The sequence below is a fragment of the Dromaius novaehollandiae genome, chromosome Z (genome assembly GCF_036370855.1).
Source record: "Dromaius novaehollandiae isolate bDroNov1 chromosome Z, bDroNov1.hap1, whole genome shotgun sequence".
Taxonomy (NCBI): Eukaryota; Metazoa; Chordata; class Aves; order Casuariiformes; family Dromaiidae; genus Dromaius; species Dromaius novaehollandiae.
In genome coordinates this window covers 21,609,922-21,628,367 of record NC_088132.1, presented here as the reverse complement: position 1 = coordinate 21,628,367, position 18,446 = coordinate 21,609,922, and the positions used below count along the sequence as shown (strand labels likewise).

Genomic DNA, 18,446 nt, shown 5'->3' with positions numbered 1-18,446 from the left:
TCGTTTTTATATAAGTGTATACATAAGTATACATTCACACTTATCCTAGATAAAGGTAGGCACATTAAACAGATGCCTGTGCTTGAGTATTTAGATGCTGAAAACACTGACAATTTAGATGCTGAAAATTTCCTGAAATGCAATAGTACACTTTTAAAAGAAAAACTATGTTTTTCTAGCAGCAAGATCAGATTTTTCAGAACAGAAATACTTTCTGAGAACTTTGTGTTCTGAATGATTATATTATCATCCATAGACTACATTTAAGTTTTGTTTGCCCCTGGCAAGAGGACAGCTTTGATTGCATATATGATCATTTGACTTTCCTCTTTGCTCCAAGTGCAATTCTTCATGCTGAATGTTTACACCACTGTACTACATATTCATGGTAAACATAAAGCAAATGTGACTCTGTATAGCCAAGTGTCTTGAAAAATGTTTTGTATTTGTAAGGAAACACTCCTTTTCCTTCCCTAATGCCCAACAAAAGTAACAATTGTAATATAAAAGAAAAGTCAGGATTATTTGCTATAACCAGAAGGAAATTCTGGGGACACCAAAACATCAAGTGGAAAACTGCAACTTTCCTCCTCAAATTATCAACATCTTCACATCACACCATAAACTAAATTGTAACTAGATAGAGATTATAAAAAGTCTGTTCTGTGGGCAGCCTAGCCTGTATTTGTCCAACGTTGGATTTCTTCCTCTGAAGTATATGATACTAACCACTTTTCATTGTGGCTGCTTTGGCATTTGCAGAGTCTCTGTTGTTCTAGAAAACGGAGAATCAAGCTTGAATTTCCTGAAAACATACGCACTAGTCACACAAACTTGGAGCCCAGAAGCATATTGTCCTACTTCTAAACTTGCTCAAATCAGTGGTGGTAAGAACCACTACTTTCTCTTGCATTCCAGAAACATGATTCTCGACAGAAAAAGCGTGGTTATTTCCAATGCAGATGATGCAGGGCATTCTTCTTCAACAGATATCTTCATCTGTTGTGGATTTTGAAATACAGCACTTGTATGTTGTTATATATTGAAGGCATATCTTGCTAACCTGTGCTAATTTCCCCGATCTCTGGGTAATTACATGTGGAGATATGCTTCCAGATGTTAAGATGCAAGAACGTGATGCTATCTAACAAAAGAGCATATCCTGTTCTTTGAAATGTGGTTACCTCTTCCTCCTACTCCTCCTCTTCTGTTTGCACCCTATATTTGTTGTTCATCTGTTAATGTCTCATTCACTTTGTAAACTCCTTGGGCAGAGGGACCTATTGGCTCGTGTCTTTCTGTAAAGCATCTGTGGAACCACAATGGCATGTCGGTAATAATGATAACACAATAATCAGTCACAAGGGAGTGCTAGTCAACTCTCATGAGTTACAATCAGTGTTGTATTCTGCAGAACTAGGAATGTTTTTACCTCCTAATTTGGTTTACACACATCTGTAATGACCTGCATGAGGAACAGAACAAGGGCATCAGGACAGTCGGCATCAGTTTCCTTTGTGATACAAGTTCCAAAATAGGGAAGGATGTATTTCCAGTGTTTTGAAAATGTTTCCTTACCTGTTTGTTTAGTGCACTCTGTCCAGCTTGCAGCAAAGATAACTTAGCTGCGGAAGAATTAAGCTGAGCAGTGAAGAAGGGCAAAGAGCACCAAAATTCTCTTCCATGAAGTTGGCTGTGCTGCTTGTCATTCAGAGCAAAATAAAGTAAGTAAAACCAGGTCTCAGAGGTCTGTGATAACAGTTTCAAAAATCCAAATGGCAGGTAAACTTTTCTTGTGTATGGTCCTACTGTGCTACACTTCCCATTTCCATTTGCAGTAATTCTGTCTTTGCACAAAAGGGTTAACAGAGGGCAAATGAGACACTTAGTGCTTTCTTTTTCCCATCAGCATTCTTTGTAATCATCAAGGAAATACTTCTGCCTTTTCTTCCCCTTTTCTTTAATTACAGAAAAAATAAAATGCCACTAGAATACCAAAGTGCTGGTAGCTTTGGTAACTAGTCCCCTAAGCAAACTGTTCTGTCAGTAATCATAACCTAATTACCACAGGCAAATGGAAAAGGTTTTTTTCCTTTTTTTGTTTGGAGCGGGGGAAGGGCCATAGGTGGAGGAAAGATCTTTGGCTTTAAGCAGAGAACTTTCAGCGGTAACAATAGTCTATATGTTCAAAAAAAAAAAAAAAAAAAAAAAAAGCCTGGAAAATTAAAAAAAAAGAAAAATACCGCTCCCTGGCAGCTGATCAAGTGCTTGTTGAGACAGAGCGGCGAGCGAGGGAAATGCGGGACTTGCCTGCTCGGTGTTGTGACTCTGCAGAAGTCCCGAAGTGACACATGCATCACAAGGCTGTCGCAGCGCCGGGGAGGCCAGGGGTCACGGCTAAGAGCAGGGTGTTGCTGGATGGGGTTGAGGAAGCAGAGGTGGCCCCTCTGTGCTCTGTGTGTGGGTCTGTGTACTCCTTTCCCGTCAGAGCTGGCCCAGCACAGCCAAAAAAGCGGTTCCTTGGCAAGGCTTAATGGCAGGATGATGTAGTCTGTTGTGACTAGTGCATTCCTTTCAGGTTAAACTAGGGAAATGGCATTGTGTTAAAATTCCAAGTCGCATGAATGTTTTATTGCCACAAGTGCATTCGGGCCTCGAGGGGAGTGTGTGCGGTGGGGAGAGGGGGAGGGAGGGTGACTTAGCGACTCGGGAACTATCAGAGGAGCACTTCCCTTGGAAAATTTTACCCGGCGGTGCGAAGCTGACGGGCTGCGATAGTCACTTAGGAGGGTTTCGCTTTTCCTAAGCTGCGGCTGTTTAAAATCTTGCAGTCCAGACAATTAGCAGCTGAAGAAAATATGACAAGACACACGCAAAGAGGTTGGGAGATAGAGGGGAAGGAATGCGCCAGAGCGGAGCTGGGTTGCCGTCTTGTGTAAACTGCCAGATCTCCCCTAGCCCGCCCTCCCCGCTGCCCTGCTCCCGGGGCCGTGGGCTTTTTTTTCCTTTTTTTCCTCCTCTCTCTCTCTCTTTTTTTTTTTTTTTTTTTTTTTTTCCTGTCTGCTGAAGGCCAGGAGTGATCTGTTAACTGTACACCACTGACTGGGAGGCCAAAGCAGCTCATGGTACTGTATGTTACCACTACTACTCCCTCATTCCTTTTTACGTTTTTTAAACATTTCTTTGTATTAAGGGTTTACATGGCTCAGAAGGGTTTAATTTTAGACTAGAAAAGAGCAAGGTAATGAAATGTAGCTGAATGCTGTGCATTTCTGAGTTTTTTTTTTTTTTTTTAAGGAAATAAACTTGTGCATCCAATTTGCATTACTCGTAAGTAATGACTTCTAGCAAAATTTGAATGGGGTTATTTAACAGAGCAACAATACAGAGTTGGGAACGATAGACATGCAGATACAGTCCTTGGAAAGAGACTTTGTTTTGAGTCATACTAATGTTTTTCAGTTTCTCTGTGTTTTCATTTGGTCTGTGGCTTTTTCAGTCTTGTACCATACATATTTTTTAAGTAAATTTTAGAAAATATTATGAAGTCCTCAGTTCAGATATCTGTGTCAATTTTGTATTATAAAAGTATTTGCACATACATGCTGCTAGTGATTAGCGTGACAATAATCTGTGTGGGTATGTTGATCAAGGGATGAGCACCTGTGTGTTTGGAGATGTTTCTCATGGCATTTGCATGCCGCTCCCATGTACGCACACACAGAGCAGGCAACCCTCTAATGCCTGGTGCATCTGCTTTTACACAGTCACTGAAGTCAAAGAAGCCACAGGGATCTAAGTGAAGGCTGATTTTGTCCTCTGTGGAAATGTGTGAAATGTGAAATTTTGTCCTCCTGTGAATATGCTCTAGATCTTTATTAATTTTATCATTACATAAACATCTAGGTCTGTGTGCATGTGTTGCTGTATCTGTATATGCAAAGGTATTGGTGTTTACTTTAAAAGAGTTATGTGATGGGCTCTTGGTTTCACAAGTGAGAAGTGATCACACTCACAGGGAAGATGCAGTGCCTTGCAAACACTATTTTGTGATCATTGTTTCACTTCAAAGGCGTATAAAGTTAAGTTTATTGTTGCTCACATTGTCAGCATTGTTGCTGCTACATGGTTCACTTTTTAGTGCGGGTTCATCTGGCCCGTACTGTATTATACATTTGATTTATTAATGATATGATATCATACACAAGACTGAAAGGGTTTGAGCTGTGAGACTTCTACGTGCTCTCAGTTCATAATAAATAATGATGCTCTCAGCGCTCTGCAAGATTAACGTGGAAAGTAGAGAAATTAAAGTCTACTGTGTTTAAAATAAAACAAACTTTTGTAAGTAAAGGTCAGGAGAATCTGAAAGAGAAGAGGAACTTCTTCCATCTTATAAATATGTAGGTGTTTAAATAGTGGGTATGTACATGTGTGAATATGCATACATATGTAGTTTTTTATTGGTATGTACAATTTACTTTTCTTTCTAATTCTGCAGTTAAATCTTAGCATTGAATACCCTAACAGCATTTTGAAATACTTCATTTGTTTTAATTCTTTTCTATTATAAAGTGACTGCACGCATGATATTTTTTTCATTTGTCTACACATTTACCAGGAAATCCAGTTATGTGTGACATTTGTTCCTTTAAAGGATGTAACATTAGAAGGGCAAAAAGCTCCCTTTATTCTGTGTTATCTGTTGCATAAGAGGTGTTAGGACACCTAGGTTTGACTGCATGTTTTATTTATTTTGTTTGTATAAAATAGATGATTTTGTCAGATAAACATATTAATCTGATTATTTCCTCTGTATGATATTTGAGTGGTGGGATTTTTAAACAGTTAAATTGACAAAGCTTATGGAGGGTCATAAACTCAACAAGCAGTTGGCCATATAGGAAAACCAAGATGTATAAATGGAATCGTTACTTCAAATTTCAGAAACACTCATTAGCATCTTTCACAAATTCTAAATGATATCCACGTTGAATATGTATTATCTGCTTTGAATTATGCTGAGTACAAACTGTTAGGAGTTTACTTTTGATGTTTTGCAGATGCAATTTTTTAAATGACAGTTTTCAATGAAAAGTGGCAAGTGATATGTGCTCATTTAATGTATGTAGGTATTTATTTATTCAACTTACTGTGACTGTTAAAAATTAATTTCCAAAGTCAACTGCAGTAAATTGTAACTCTTTCCTAAAAATTGGAATGAAGAAAAGTTTTGAAATATCCTGTGAGTATATTTCATGTTTCTTTCAGAGAAGAGGTGATTTGACCAAAGGTCTTACTTTATATTACCAATTACAAGTGTGACTTCAAACTAAAATGAAGTCCCTTAAGTATTTTAATAACAGAAGACCTGATTCTCTGCTGCTATGCCCCATCGTAATTCATCTCTATCTATAGCACTGTGGAAATACAACTAACTGAATTTTCCGCTTGAATTGGAACTAGCATTTCATACATTTTGTGCTCACTTTTCTCAAGGTGCCAAATGGTAGAGAAACATTGTGTAACTAACTGTTACGTTAAAAAGCAAATAATGTGTGCTACACAATGGCTGGGAATTTCAGGGATTGCTAAACATTAATTGCTGAGCATGTTCTGGATTTCATAAAATAGTGAGGCTAGTGTGAAGAGGATGAGATTAAAAACAATACATTTAATTTTTTTTTCCTTTTTGCTACTCTGGAATACATTGGCTTTGGGCTTTCATATTTTGGTTCGCAAATATAAAGTAGAAACTAAAGCTATATTTTATTTAGATGCTTTCAGCAGCTGGGGCTCTACCAAAATAAAAAAAAAATAAATAAAAAGATATCTTGAGGTGGACCAAGCACATGTGTATATATATACACACAGATAAACCTATATATGCACTCATATGCATATACATTTGAGCTCACAGAATATACACACACATACACATATATGTACACAATATATAGATACACATCTATATACACAAAGGTATTTACTTATTTAATTTATACTAGTATAAGCCTCTAATGTAGACTTGTTTAAATCTGTTTAAAGTTTGCTTTATCCAGATTAAACTAGACCAGTAATTCACTGAATAAAGGCTCTGAATATGATCTGGTTTTGTATGTTGGCTGAGACATGGTAATTGGCTACATCCACTTACCACAACAAATGTGAGGTAAAAATGTTTGAGCAGAAACCTCTTTCACAGAACTTCAGTCATCCACATTTTATCTCAGGCTTACAGTGGATGATAAATGCACATGCATTTAGGTACTGTGGTTCAGCTGATATGCAACAATTTATTAAACTGTGATAATTCAATCATATAGTTGAACTAAAAACTAAAATCTGGGTAAACGTGGCTAGGACTCGTTTAAATAGATTTACATTAGGGTTTAGGTCTACTGTAACTGAATCCATTTTTAGAGGAATTTATATATTGTGATGCAACCTTCCTAATAAAGACAGATCTTTAATAATAATGGTTTATATTTATTTTCTCTAAAAAGGGTATTTATTTGCAATAATAAGAAAGTTTAAATGGTCATTCTGACAATTCTCCCCTTTTGTTAGGTCCTGAGATGCCATTTAAGGATGAATTTGCATCTACATTGTATTTGTGTCATGCATACCACATCAAGAAAATTAAATCACAGGAAAAAGAAATCTTAGAGAGCTGAATATTAACAGTCATACAGTTCTTCACAGAGTGTTTTAAGTGCAGTCTTTATATACCCTAAAGTCACGTGGTAATAAGTACTGCACTGAATTATGAAAAAGATTTCAGTAATCATCACTCATCACTTCTAGATCTGAATTTTTTCATGCTTTCAGCTCTGTCAAAGATGTGTTTTATTTTGTGGGTTTTTGGTATTTTCTTTTACACTTTGGTCAAAATTTTCCCAACTGTTTTAGAGTTTCAAAAATTTGCAATATTTTATTTTTCAGGTAGCTCAAAAGCCCGTAGCTTTGAACCTTTTTATGTAAATAGTTCTCATTAACAAGTTCTTTTAAGGCCAAATTTGAAAAATATTATTTGGATATTTGGGCCATGAATAAGCAAAGCAGTTATGTGTTTGGGAGACTTTTCATGTGCTTAGAATTACGCGCTTGGCTTACATAGCTCTCTATGTGGAGCCCACATTAGGAAAGACTGGAAAATGAAAAGTAGGAGAAATAATACATGCATATTTCTAGAAGAAAACTTCAACAGAAAGATACACAGATGATTTGTTTTTTCATGCTGATTTTGTGGCAGTGTTTGTGAGCTTTATTACTGGAGAGAACTCAATGTCTGACTCTACAACTACCAAAATCAGTGGCAAAATTAGACAGTGGTGAGGCCAGAAATAAGCTGTACACTGGAGCAAGTGCATATGATTTAATCTCTTTTCACTCTTTTTGCTTTTAACACGTTCAGAAAAGATTCGTTTTTCTTTTTTGGGGAAAACTTGGGAAGATAGAATCCCATAGTAGTTTACGGAAATTTCCTTTTCTTGTTTTGTAACAGGTGCATGACACAACATGTCTCCTTTCTAGTGTTTTCATGATGTACATGTTGGGATTATTCAACTTCTTTCTTTACTTCTTTCTTTCTTTCCTTCTTTCTGTCTGTCTTCCTGATTAAAAAAAGGGCATTGTTTATAAAATATCTTCAGAATGCATACTCTCTGTAAGCGAACTACTTAAACGTAGTTATTATTTGACTGTTTCTAGCTGTTTTCTTCTGTCTTTAGGTAGGCACATAACCTCATCCTGACCAAGGATTTTCAGAACGAGGTAAGATAGGACAAGTCGGACCCTTAGGCAGATCTAGTGATAGCCTTTCATTTGGGCAGTATGGCTGCACCAGGCTGTTCCTGTACCTTTTTAGACTGGGGTATGAAGTGGAGCGCAGAAACAGGCAGCTCTGCACCTTCCCGGGGTGGACGGGGCCCCAGCTTCCTTGGCACCACGGTTGGCAAACTGTTGATGCTACTTCCAGGCACTGTTCTCTCTCCCCACCCCAGTTTATTAACAGACTTGTAAAAACATGTTTAAAACAAATAAACAAGCATCTCCAGTGAGAAGGCTTTGTTTAGCAAAGGGAGAAAGAAGCAAAAAAACAGGTTGCCCCTTACTTTGAAACTGAAGAAGGTTGATAAACTGTTAGGGAAGAAATCCATCTAGTTCTTGACCTGGTATTGCATATAAGATGGGGATTTTGTCACAGCGAAAGTGCTGCATCAACACGGCTGCTGAGGGTTGGTGTTAGCTGTGGTGGGACGAGCAGGGATGAGCACGGCAGGACGTGTGCCAATAGCTGTGCTGATCTACAGAGCATGCTCCTCCCTTTTACATGACTAGCATTATATAAGGGACTAAATACCATGTGAAAAGACTTACTGTATTACTATTTATTTTATTTATTTAGCTAGTCTTTACTGCCAAGCAACTGGTTCTTGCCAGTTACTTAGGGGACTTAGCTGACTGACACAGACGTGGGACTCACCACGTAACACTATCAGAAATCTAAATTACTAGCCTTTTTCCATTCAAATATTTTCCTTTAGAAATTCCTCTCCAACCTTTGTGGCTACAATATGAATTGACAGGGTTTAAGCGTAGCTCTCAAAATGAGAGAAAGACAGAAAAATGGAGAATCACATCTTATATCTAATCTTATATCTAATTTGAAGGATCTTCATGATCCTCCAAAAAAGAGAGAGCTGCTGGCATGTACTGTTTGTTGGGGAATCTTACTGTCTTGCTGTTCCATGCAACAGCATAGGACCTCCTCCTCAGTCTCTTGCTAGAAGTCCCATTAATTTTTGATAAAGGGTCTGATAAAGATTTTACATACAAACAAATTGCAAAGCGAAAGTAAAATAATTCTCTTTGGGGGCATTGGAAAATCTGTATACAGGGAAAAGTTTTTAAGTTAACAACTATGCTCAGTGACATGGGTGTGTATTGGCAGTGTTCTTACCGTACACAAAGCAAATCATGTTCATCCTTTTTTCCTCCTTCATTCTCCACAACCAAATTCATGCCTAACCTGCAAGGAAAATCATCTTGTTTCATTGATCTCACTCCAAGGACTGTATTATTATAGTCCATCCCAAACAACTTCTTAATTTAATATTAGGGTTTTACTCATACACTGCCCTTTTGTTGGAAAGCTACACTAGGTAGGAAGCCAGATAATCATCTATTGAACTTTCTTACAGAATTTGTTTTAAATTGTTGGTGGGAACACAGATTTGTAACCTTGTATGTGAAAAGAACACAAAGGATAGTTGCAAATTTGGAACCAGCAGATATGGCCTTCCACAACTGATTTATAACACTGTGTGAATAAACACACAAATTCCAATTTAATTACAACTTCTTATACAGATAATACTTTGTTCTCCAAACACTCTTAATTTTTTCTGCAGCTGTTTACTAATATTCTTTGATTGGTAGGGATATGTTAGAGCTTTATCATCATGAAGAGAACACTACTTCCTCTGCCCTTCCCCCCCCCCCATAAGTTTTGCATCAGACAGCTGTCTAGAAAATTAAGAACAGTGCCTTCTATCCCCTTGTTTGCCTCCCTGATCCAAATTCAGGTTTAGATAATTTGGATCCCTCCATTACTACACATAATACAGCTTCAAAATGTCCTCAGTGTGGATTTTGTTGTAAGCATGTAATTTTTGCATTGTTTCCTTGCAAACATATAGCCCAGACTATCTAGAGCTGAGAGATGGCCACCTGTATGTGTATGTCTAGTTCTACCTCATCTCTCTAAGGTGTGCAGCTCCTTTTTTTTTCTTTTTACCTAAAAAGGACTGCTGTTTATATATATATATAGTTAAGATAATTAGTAGTCTGCTATTTTTTAAATTATACTTGGATGTGAATAGCATATACATACTCAAGTATCCTTCCTTTGCTTTCTTACCTAACTTATCTGACAGCATATTTGTGTGAAAGGACATTGGTTCTGTCATCCTTGATCATCAAGATGGATTTCTATCCTTAAATCATGTATGCTATACCATTTGGCTTAATCTGTGTAGGATTATGTAGAGCTGTAAATCACAGATACAAAACCCTGTACTTGTGGACATATTTTTAACACTTTTACATGTTTGAAATTTAAATAAAGTGCAGAATTTCTTGTTGCAGGTTCAACACTTTACTCCAAATCAGGAATACCAGAAATTTGGTTTGCCCTGAGTGCTTCTTGAAGCTTTCATTCCAACAAACATCCTTTCTCTGTTCTGTGTTTGTTCAATCTTACCATACATTTTGGATCAGATATTCATTTTTTACTCCTTGCTTGCTTTCTTCACATTTTTCTTTTCTTCCAAGCTGCATCTTCTGCTGCAATTTTCTGTTAGTAATGAAAACACTGTTGTATACTCTATTCAAAGTCAATCCTTCATGGTAGTAAGTGTGTGGATCTGCCAAGTGCCCCTACACTTCTGGTGTAGGTACTTCTGCCGTAAGTCCTAAAGCAACACAGCTTGTTGCACCTGAGTTCCTTGATCTGCATGTGATAATTGGGTTCTTTTTGTAGCATGTTTTAAATATCAGGACTGAAGCAAGTGCTGCAAGTTTTGCTTTCTGTATCACAGATCCATTTTTTGGATTTTTATGTTATCTGGATGGCTATGGTGACCATCTGCAGATTCATCCTTGTATTTGCTTTATTTTGTCTCTGAAAACAAGCCTGTCTCGCATGACAAGGGTTCTGTTGGTGCCAACAAGCCACAACAGAAGCTTCCAATTAAAAAAAAAAAAAAAAAAAAGCATCAGCCTCTAGTCTAGAATTTTTAAGTAAAGAATAAAAATTGGTAGAGGAAAAGGACAGAAATTTCCTCTATCAAGTGGGGAAAAAAAATGAAATGAAGACCATCCTCACCCTTTTTCCTGAACTTTCAGTTTTGCCTTGGCATCTGGACCTCTGGCATCATCTGTGGGAATTCAGAACGTGCTGCTACTTCCTCAGGAATCTCAGAGGCAGTTTCTGGGAACTGTCAGGCCCCTTTGGGGCAAGAGAAAAATTTCCACACACAGTCAGTGACATTTCCTCAATGGTGGCATATCCTCCTACGGGTACTCTTCCTTTTGCAGATTTTCCCTGTGACTTGTTCAAATTCTGTTACTCTTAATCTTCCCTTGATGGTCACTAACACTGGCCTCAAAGGATGCTGAAGTCTCATTGCTGTTTAGAAGAGGCATCTAGCTCTGGGCATTTTCCATTAGCGGCACCAGTCATTGAAGTGTCTTTCACTTTTACCTCTTGTCACAACTTCTCTCCCTTTGGCCTATCTTTTCAATTCCTGGTCAGAAGAGCATCACTACTAATTTCTTCTGTGGCCAGGCCCTTACTGCCCCTCGGCAGGCTTGGTATAGAAAGGCAGCGCTTATACATGTATGTCCATGTCTGTGTGGGGAAGGGAGGAAAGAATGATTTCGCAGAGATTTTTTTTTTTCCCCTGCAGCTCAGAATAAGTATTACCTGAAAAGCCCTTTTTGACATACAAGAGGGTGCCCCCTGCTCCCCACGCCCTGATAGCCTGGGTGGGTGGGAGGGAGAGAGGTCAGGAGGGATAGATGGAGAAGCCTTTATGCTTGTTGTTGTATCTTTTGTTTCTGCTGATGATACACAAAGCAAGTTGTAAATAGCTCTTTCACACACAGTTGTTATTCCTCTGAGAGACATACAGCGCAGTAGCTCTGCTCTCAGCACTGCTATGCCCCAGGGACTGGAGAGGGACACTTTAAAGACCCTTTTCACTCATTTCTGCAGCTTTGACAGAAAGAAATTTAGCTTTGTATCTGACAAATGTCATCCAACCATTAAAGCTTGAACATTATTTTAAAATTTTTAGTAGCAGTCAGCACAGTATCAAACAAACTATGAATTTGCATTATATGCAGAGTCCAGAGTGTTTGAATCCTCATATGCTGCCTGCCTTTTACATCATAGCACAAATATAAAAAGAAAGAAAGAAGAAAGATGGGCACAAATTGTATTTTAAATAGATTATTTTACAATGGAGTAATAACAAGGTTTAATTCAATTTATTCTCCCATCAGTCAAACCAGGTTCACAAACCTGGATAATATTAGAATTCATGAAGTGAAAGACACTAAATGCTTGGCTAATTATACTTATTCTCAACCTGTTTTTAATATTTTTCCCACTTGGGAACACCAATGACAAAACAGATTGTAGTGTACATTTTTGTATTAAACTTATTTGAGAATACTTTTTAATTCCTGGGAGATAAACTTTCTCCAACTTGTTTTTCTGTGACTTAAAATGTTTGTGTTCAGGGAGCCTCTGTGCATGTCTCTTTGCTCACATTCAGAATATTATCTGTCTCCATCTTTTTGCCTTCCCGTGTGCTTGAAATATGATGCTGGTTGTATTGTTAATTTTCACAGTTTAAAATCAATAAAATCCTCCTCTTTTAATATATTTAACACTGCTGCAAAGCTTACAGTTAGCTATAGTGGAGTTCTGCAGATATCAAGGGCCATTTTGGAAAATTCAAATCCAGTTTGAACCTTAATATAATGGATCATTGCACATAATACTTAGGAAAGGAGAGAGACCCAGGGAGTCCAGAGACATAAAATAGATCTAGAAATTACTTTGTGCTATATTGCTATATCTGTATTGTTTTGGATAGTTGATTGCAGTGATGATCATATGAGTAGAAAGGCAGGCTGGCGCACTAGGATGAAAACCAGTACCAGTTCTCACACAGTCATTCATCCCTGATGGTCTGTAAAGCACTTGCTGGTGGTCTGTGGAGCACTACAGTGTGTGGAGAGTCATATGGTGCTAGTGTTCCTTGCTTTCTGCTGCTGAATATCACAAGCATGTGCCTGTTGCTACTTTTCCATGTATATAGTCACTGTGGGATGTTAAGTAATTGCAGGTGGGAGGGGCGGTGCTCCACATGATCATGAATGGGAGGGGAAGTGGTGCACACAGCATTTTCGTTCTTAAGATGTGGTCCATGCTACTAAGCTGCTTGAAAACCCTTGAAGTAGAGGAAAAGGAAAAACTGGAATACAAGTGCAGGAGAGATGTGAGTCAGTTTGTGTGTGGTACTTCAGTTAAGGAAGAACAGAAAGATGCAGTAATGGAAAATGAAAAGTCACTGGGGTTGAGCTGGCCATGCTAAATAGGAAAGTAAAAGGTGAGAGCTGAAGAAAAATGACTTACTGGCTTGAAAAAGGGTAATGGAGAAAGTCCCATGCACATGGAACAGCACAAGGAGGGAAAAAGGGCTGATATGAGAAGTAGGGAATGAGACCATGTTATTGGGTAGCTGCAGGGTCTGAAAATGTACCATCAAAATGAACCATTGGAATGCATTCAGATCCACTGGAAAATCAGATATCAATCTGCCTCATTAAGTCTGTCTGCCTCCATGAAGAAATTCGAAAACTATGATGGTAATTTTGAACTAGATGTGGGTCTAAATTGGAAAGTGAGGACAACGGTACAATATTATTCTGCCTCCTGGAGAAAGTGACCGTTCTTTGCTGAAGTGTTCTGACTCCTTGTAGTTTGGAGAGTACAGAGGTAGACAAAGGCTGCAGAAGTGGGCATGGGAGTTTTTAGACATGGGATAAGATAGCCTGAGTTTTTAGACAGGGGATGAGAACAGAATTCTCTGTCATTGTCACAGATAGGAGTGACCATGGGATGCTGAAGAACATGAGCTAGTGATTATGCTCAAGAACACAATGATCTTGTTATGAAGAGAAGATAACTTGTTACTTGGAGGTTGTTGTTGCTGATAATGTAAGAAAAACAGCAACTGTATATAAAGGTCTGTAGCTGGTTCAGAAAAAAATCTAACTTGAATTTTTACAATTAATAGTAAATCTAATATATCTGTTACAGAGAGCATGAGAAAGGCAGGTTTTTTATATTCAAGGGGGAAATGTTAAATCCTATGAATACTCCATTTCAAACACAGAGCTTTTCCTGTGCAGCATCTTTCTGGAAAGTTAATACTTTGCCCTAGATTAAAGAGGTTGGTTGTGTTTGCCCTGCTGTACTTGATGGTGAGATACTGCATAATGTTTCCAACACTGTGATTCTTTATTGTTTGGATGCATTCTTTGATTTTAAGCATTGGACTGCCTAAAATGAAGGGGCTTTCCTGTGAAAAACAAGTTTTCCATCCATTTAAGTGATTTCTTTCTTGAGGGTGGTGGTTTTTAGCCACAGATGGAACAGATCCTGGAAAGTTCAGGTGTTTGGACACTCATACATTTGTGTTATATAATCTTCAGTCCATCACAGAGGAAACTGATTTGTAATGCTATAATTGCACCTATGTATCAGGTCACGGCTGCTTTTTGGTCTATCTGAGGCTAGAGTTCAATATAAAAAAATGGTTTATGAAAGCAAAGCATAACCATATAGAAAGGAACGGGTATATTTTAGCTTTCTTATGAAATTCCACTTCTGCTTTCACTTTGTCAATGTGATAGTCCTGGAAGACCTCTTACATCCTCCATACACTGTCATCTCTGTGTAGTCACAGTGTCCCTGCCACTGCCATGGAACAGCTCCTCATCCAATTAAGATGTGTCTCCCTATTATCCTTTTTTCATGCCGTCCTAAAGACAAACTCATTCTTCTAGGCCTGAGAGCTGGAAAAAAAAATCACTATGTTGGAGTATAGAACAAAGTTATCTGAAGAAATTCTCCCCTCAGTTTTATAGTGTAAATTGTCTTTTTGTATTTGCTTTCCAGGCTTTTAAGATCTTTGGACTAAAACTGATACAATTGGTGTCTTGCACAGTTAATATTTGACAAAAAAATGGCAGTAAGGAAAAAGGCTTTCTGCTTTCAGGATTTTTTTTTTCTAATTCGTAACATCTCAAGAAAATTCTGGTCCCACTTCATTTTCCAGAATAATGACTTCCCAGTCTATCTGTATGATTGCAGCTTCCTCCTTCCAGGTGGGACTAGAATTTTATTCAGATCATCCCCTTTTTCCCCAGTGACTTCTGCTCAATAATCTTTCTTGTGACAGTAGAAAATTGTTAAATCTTGCCTGTAGATTTGATTTCAAATCTCTTGAATAACCTACACAGTATATGGACATCCTGTTTCAACAGTTAATGACAATGCTGCAGTGTAAATATCATCCTGCAAAGGCATTCTTTACCTTTGAAATTATTTGAGTTCTTTCCAAAAAAAAAAAAAAAAAAAAGAAAGAAAGAAAAAGTATTTAGCAGCAAATGGCAGAAACATTTCTCTGTAGGAAAAGGTTTTAAGCTATGTTAATGGTGACATTAAATGTGTGTTTTATTTAAGGGTCAGAAGCATACCTGGCACTATGCAAACAAACAACATAGATGGGCCCCTCCCATAAGCAGACGTTAAGCTAAACAGACGTTCAGAGTGATCCAGATGTGAAACACTTGCAGTGGCCCTGAGTATGATCGTCTCTCTGCGCATTGCAATCGCACGTTTAATGACTGGGCTGAGACAACTTTCCCTAGGTGGCTTAAGGTTTTTGTGCTTCACAGGCGAAATGAGTTGCTGTAAAGAGCAAGTGGAATGCAGTGGGAGCAACTGCCCCGGTGTGAGAGAGGACGTGGCAGAAAGTCTGCAGACAAGAGCAGGGTAAACAGACAAGGGAGGAGGAAGGCTATGGGCTTCAGGGAGCAGAATGAAAGGAATATGATGGGGAACAGAGATGTAGCCGGGAGCAGAGTTGTTCAGAGCCTTGAAGTTTAGGATGAAGAGTTTGGACTTGAATCAGCTTCCTTTACCTTCCACATCAAAGAGGGAAGTGACATGATCCAGGCAATAGGTGAGAAATCCCTTATACTATGAGTTTCATGCTACATTAATAGGAAGTGTACTTACAAAGCTGAAACATTTAAGAGATAAAAAGGAGCATGAACAAAACAGTCTATAGATAAGGAATATTAATTTGATGTAAAATTTTTTCAACCTGCAGTTTTGTCAGTAGCTGTCTAGTGGTTTGCCCTGCTTTTATGCAGAAAGCATACCTGCACGATGTTCATCCAGAGTGTACAGTGGAGTAGCAGCGGCACATGGCATTGATTTTTGTGAGGTGAAAAAGCATGCAACACACATGCTTTCTGACTATAGTTTGTTTCCTGTAAGGCTTTATGCTCTGAATTAGGGCAGTTCAACCATAGGTAAATGGAGAGGGTCTTCAGTTGTGCTCTAGCAGCCAGAAGCTCTTGGTCAGTGGCTTTTTAGTTAGTTGGAAGCAGCTTGAATAATGCAAGGTGTTTCAGTTTGTTTATGTATTAATATGTCTTGTAGTGGAGAGATCCAGATTAGCTCATGTGCCAAAAGTAGCCCAGCTGCAGCTTCACAGAGCTCTGTGTGGGCTGCTTTTCTCAAGAGCAAGAGAAGTCAGCCCCATTGCAAGACAGAACTCAGTGCTTCGGAGTCATTCAAGATGTTTTCACTGTGAGTTCATTTGCATCTAGCTTTACTGTCATTGCATGGCAACCTGTGGTGTAGAAAACTCTAATGATAACTTTAATGGATGACTCAAGATGATGGTATAGAATGCATGCGTGTTCATCTTGCCTAGTGAAGATTGAGAGGTGGGTCTGTAACTGCTGGAGATTGCCAGTGGTCCCACTAGAAAGGACAGGATGCTTTCAGCACTGAAAAAGGTCAAACTGCTTCCTTTGATCCAGAAATTGTCATTTTTTAGGCCAGATAGTTTTTGCCCAACCTTCTCTTTTCCTTTTCTATTTGACATTTTTGTTTAAAAAAAAAAAAAAAGTCAAACACTTACTGAATGGGGATCTATGGGGATCTATTTGATCTTGTAGACTACTAAGATGAGAGAGTGTTGTCCAGGCAGTGACCGAGAGAGAGGTTGTTCATAATGGCCCAGGGTCAGGCCCCAAAGAGTCCATATTTATTAATACATATAATTTTAGAAAGGGTACACCAGGCCCTATTGGTTTTCCTTGGTGGCTGAAGAGGGCTTGGGGAGGATGCCGTAGTGGCCAAGGAATTGATGTTTCTCACTTTTTGAATGCCAAGCAATAGATCAGTAAGCTGAATAGAAGTGTGTGTGTGTTAGCACGTGTGAGTGCATATTATGTTTTATTAATGCATAAAAATAAGCATTGCCCTTAAGTGCAAGCGAAATGGCAAGCTTGCAACATTCAGTAAAGTTCACTTCTAACTTAAATAGTTACAATGTCATCCTTTGAGCATGTATCTGGTAGAAGACTACTTTGCTAATGCTTACAGCCTTGAAGATGGAAAACTCTTTTTAAGTGTTGAGTATTGTCATTGTTGCTCATCACTTGCAGTTATACAAGACTTGATGGAAAGCTAGATATGGCGGAGCTAGCAGCAGAAAATGTTTATTCCTTTTGTAAGTCCATATATTCTGGATGCAGGAATTTTTCAGTTACTATATTCTTTCTTATGCTTTGAATTTTTCAAAGTTCAGTTCAAAGTTTCAAAGTTCAGCAAAGGCACCCTTTCTCCATCCTAGCTACTGTATGGATTAACATCCCTGCTCCTTCACCCCACTTTTCCACTTCTACTGACGCAACTGTTTATGGGCCTCTCCTGTAGACTGGATCTGTGGAATGATCTGAGGTGAAATCATACTTTTGAACATTTTTGGAAACCATTTTCTGAGCTAACTCATCCCTGCAGTTATCTTTTGTGATCTCGAAGTATTACAGCAACGTTAAACCTGTTTCTGAAGCTGCCTGTATTACAGAGAATAATGATTCATGTAAATGCAGGCTCTGAAGCCTATATTCTAAATTATAGTTAGAGTGAGATAGCTCTAAGCATGAACAGGATGTTTAAAGCCAGCATCTGATATACGGCTAATTGTTGGAGGCAAATTGAATGAAAGCTAAATCAGCAAAAGGATTTCAGTTATACACATGAAATGCAAAATAAATAAATAAAAGTCATGCAGAGTCGCACATGGTGATTCCCAATACAGAGGTGCCATAGATTCGGAAGCGTATTGCCCCTTGGTGCCCCTGCTATAATTGCTTATGCCAATGAGAATCACTGATATGCTTTGCTGGTACTAATGGGCAACCCTAGGGCAGCCCCTCTCCTGTCTCCCTCCTTTCTCCCAGTCTGCAGGTTTGGAACTTGAAACTTTACTGTGCTGTGGAGAATATCAGGGAGAACAGTTGTACGTAACGTAAAGGATGTGCAACACCACACACACATGTATATGTACATGTATATGACTGTCTATCTGTCTGTCATCTAGCTATCTATCTCTTTATAGGGATAGGGTTCTTTTTTTTTTCCAGTCTAAATACACTTCATTGCATTTTGCTGGCATTCACAATTCCTAGAATTAAACTAAAAAGTCACTTGTTTGAAAACAATTTCACATGCTGGTTAGACTTGCTAAATACCATCATCGAGGTGTCTTGATGTAAAC

General features: G+C 38.3%; 1 protein-coding gene across 12 annotated transcripts in view; it reads left to right on the top strand.

Moving 5' to 3' along the window:
- BNC2 (basonuclin zinc finger protein 2) overlaps nt 1-18,446 on the top strand; it is a 355,957-nt gene that overhangs the window by 119,641 nt on the left and 217,870 nt on the right. Inside the window, exon 1 of one of the 12 annotated variants that reach the window (XM_064501851.1) lies at nt 3,044-3,125. The exons of 10 other annotated variants lie outside the window; for them this stretch is intronic. In XM_064501851.1, the coding sequence (XP_064357921.1) occupies nt 3,123-3,125 (3 nt within the window). In that variant the 5' untranslated portion in view covers nt 3,044-3,122. Of the gene's footprint in view, nt 1-3,043; nt 3,131-18,446 lie in introns of those variants that run through there. One more of the 12 variants, XM_064501852.1, reaches the window with a different exon arrangement.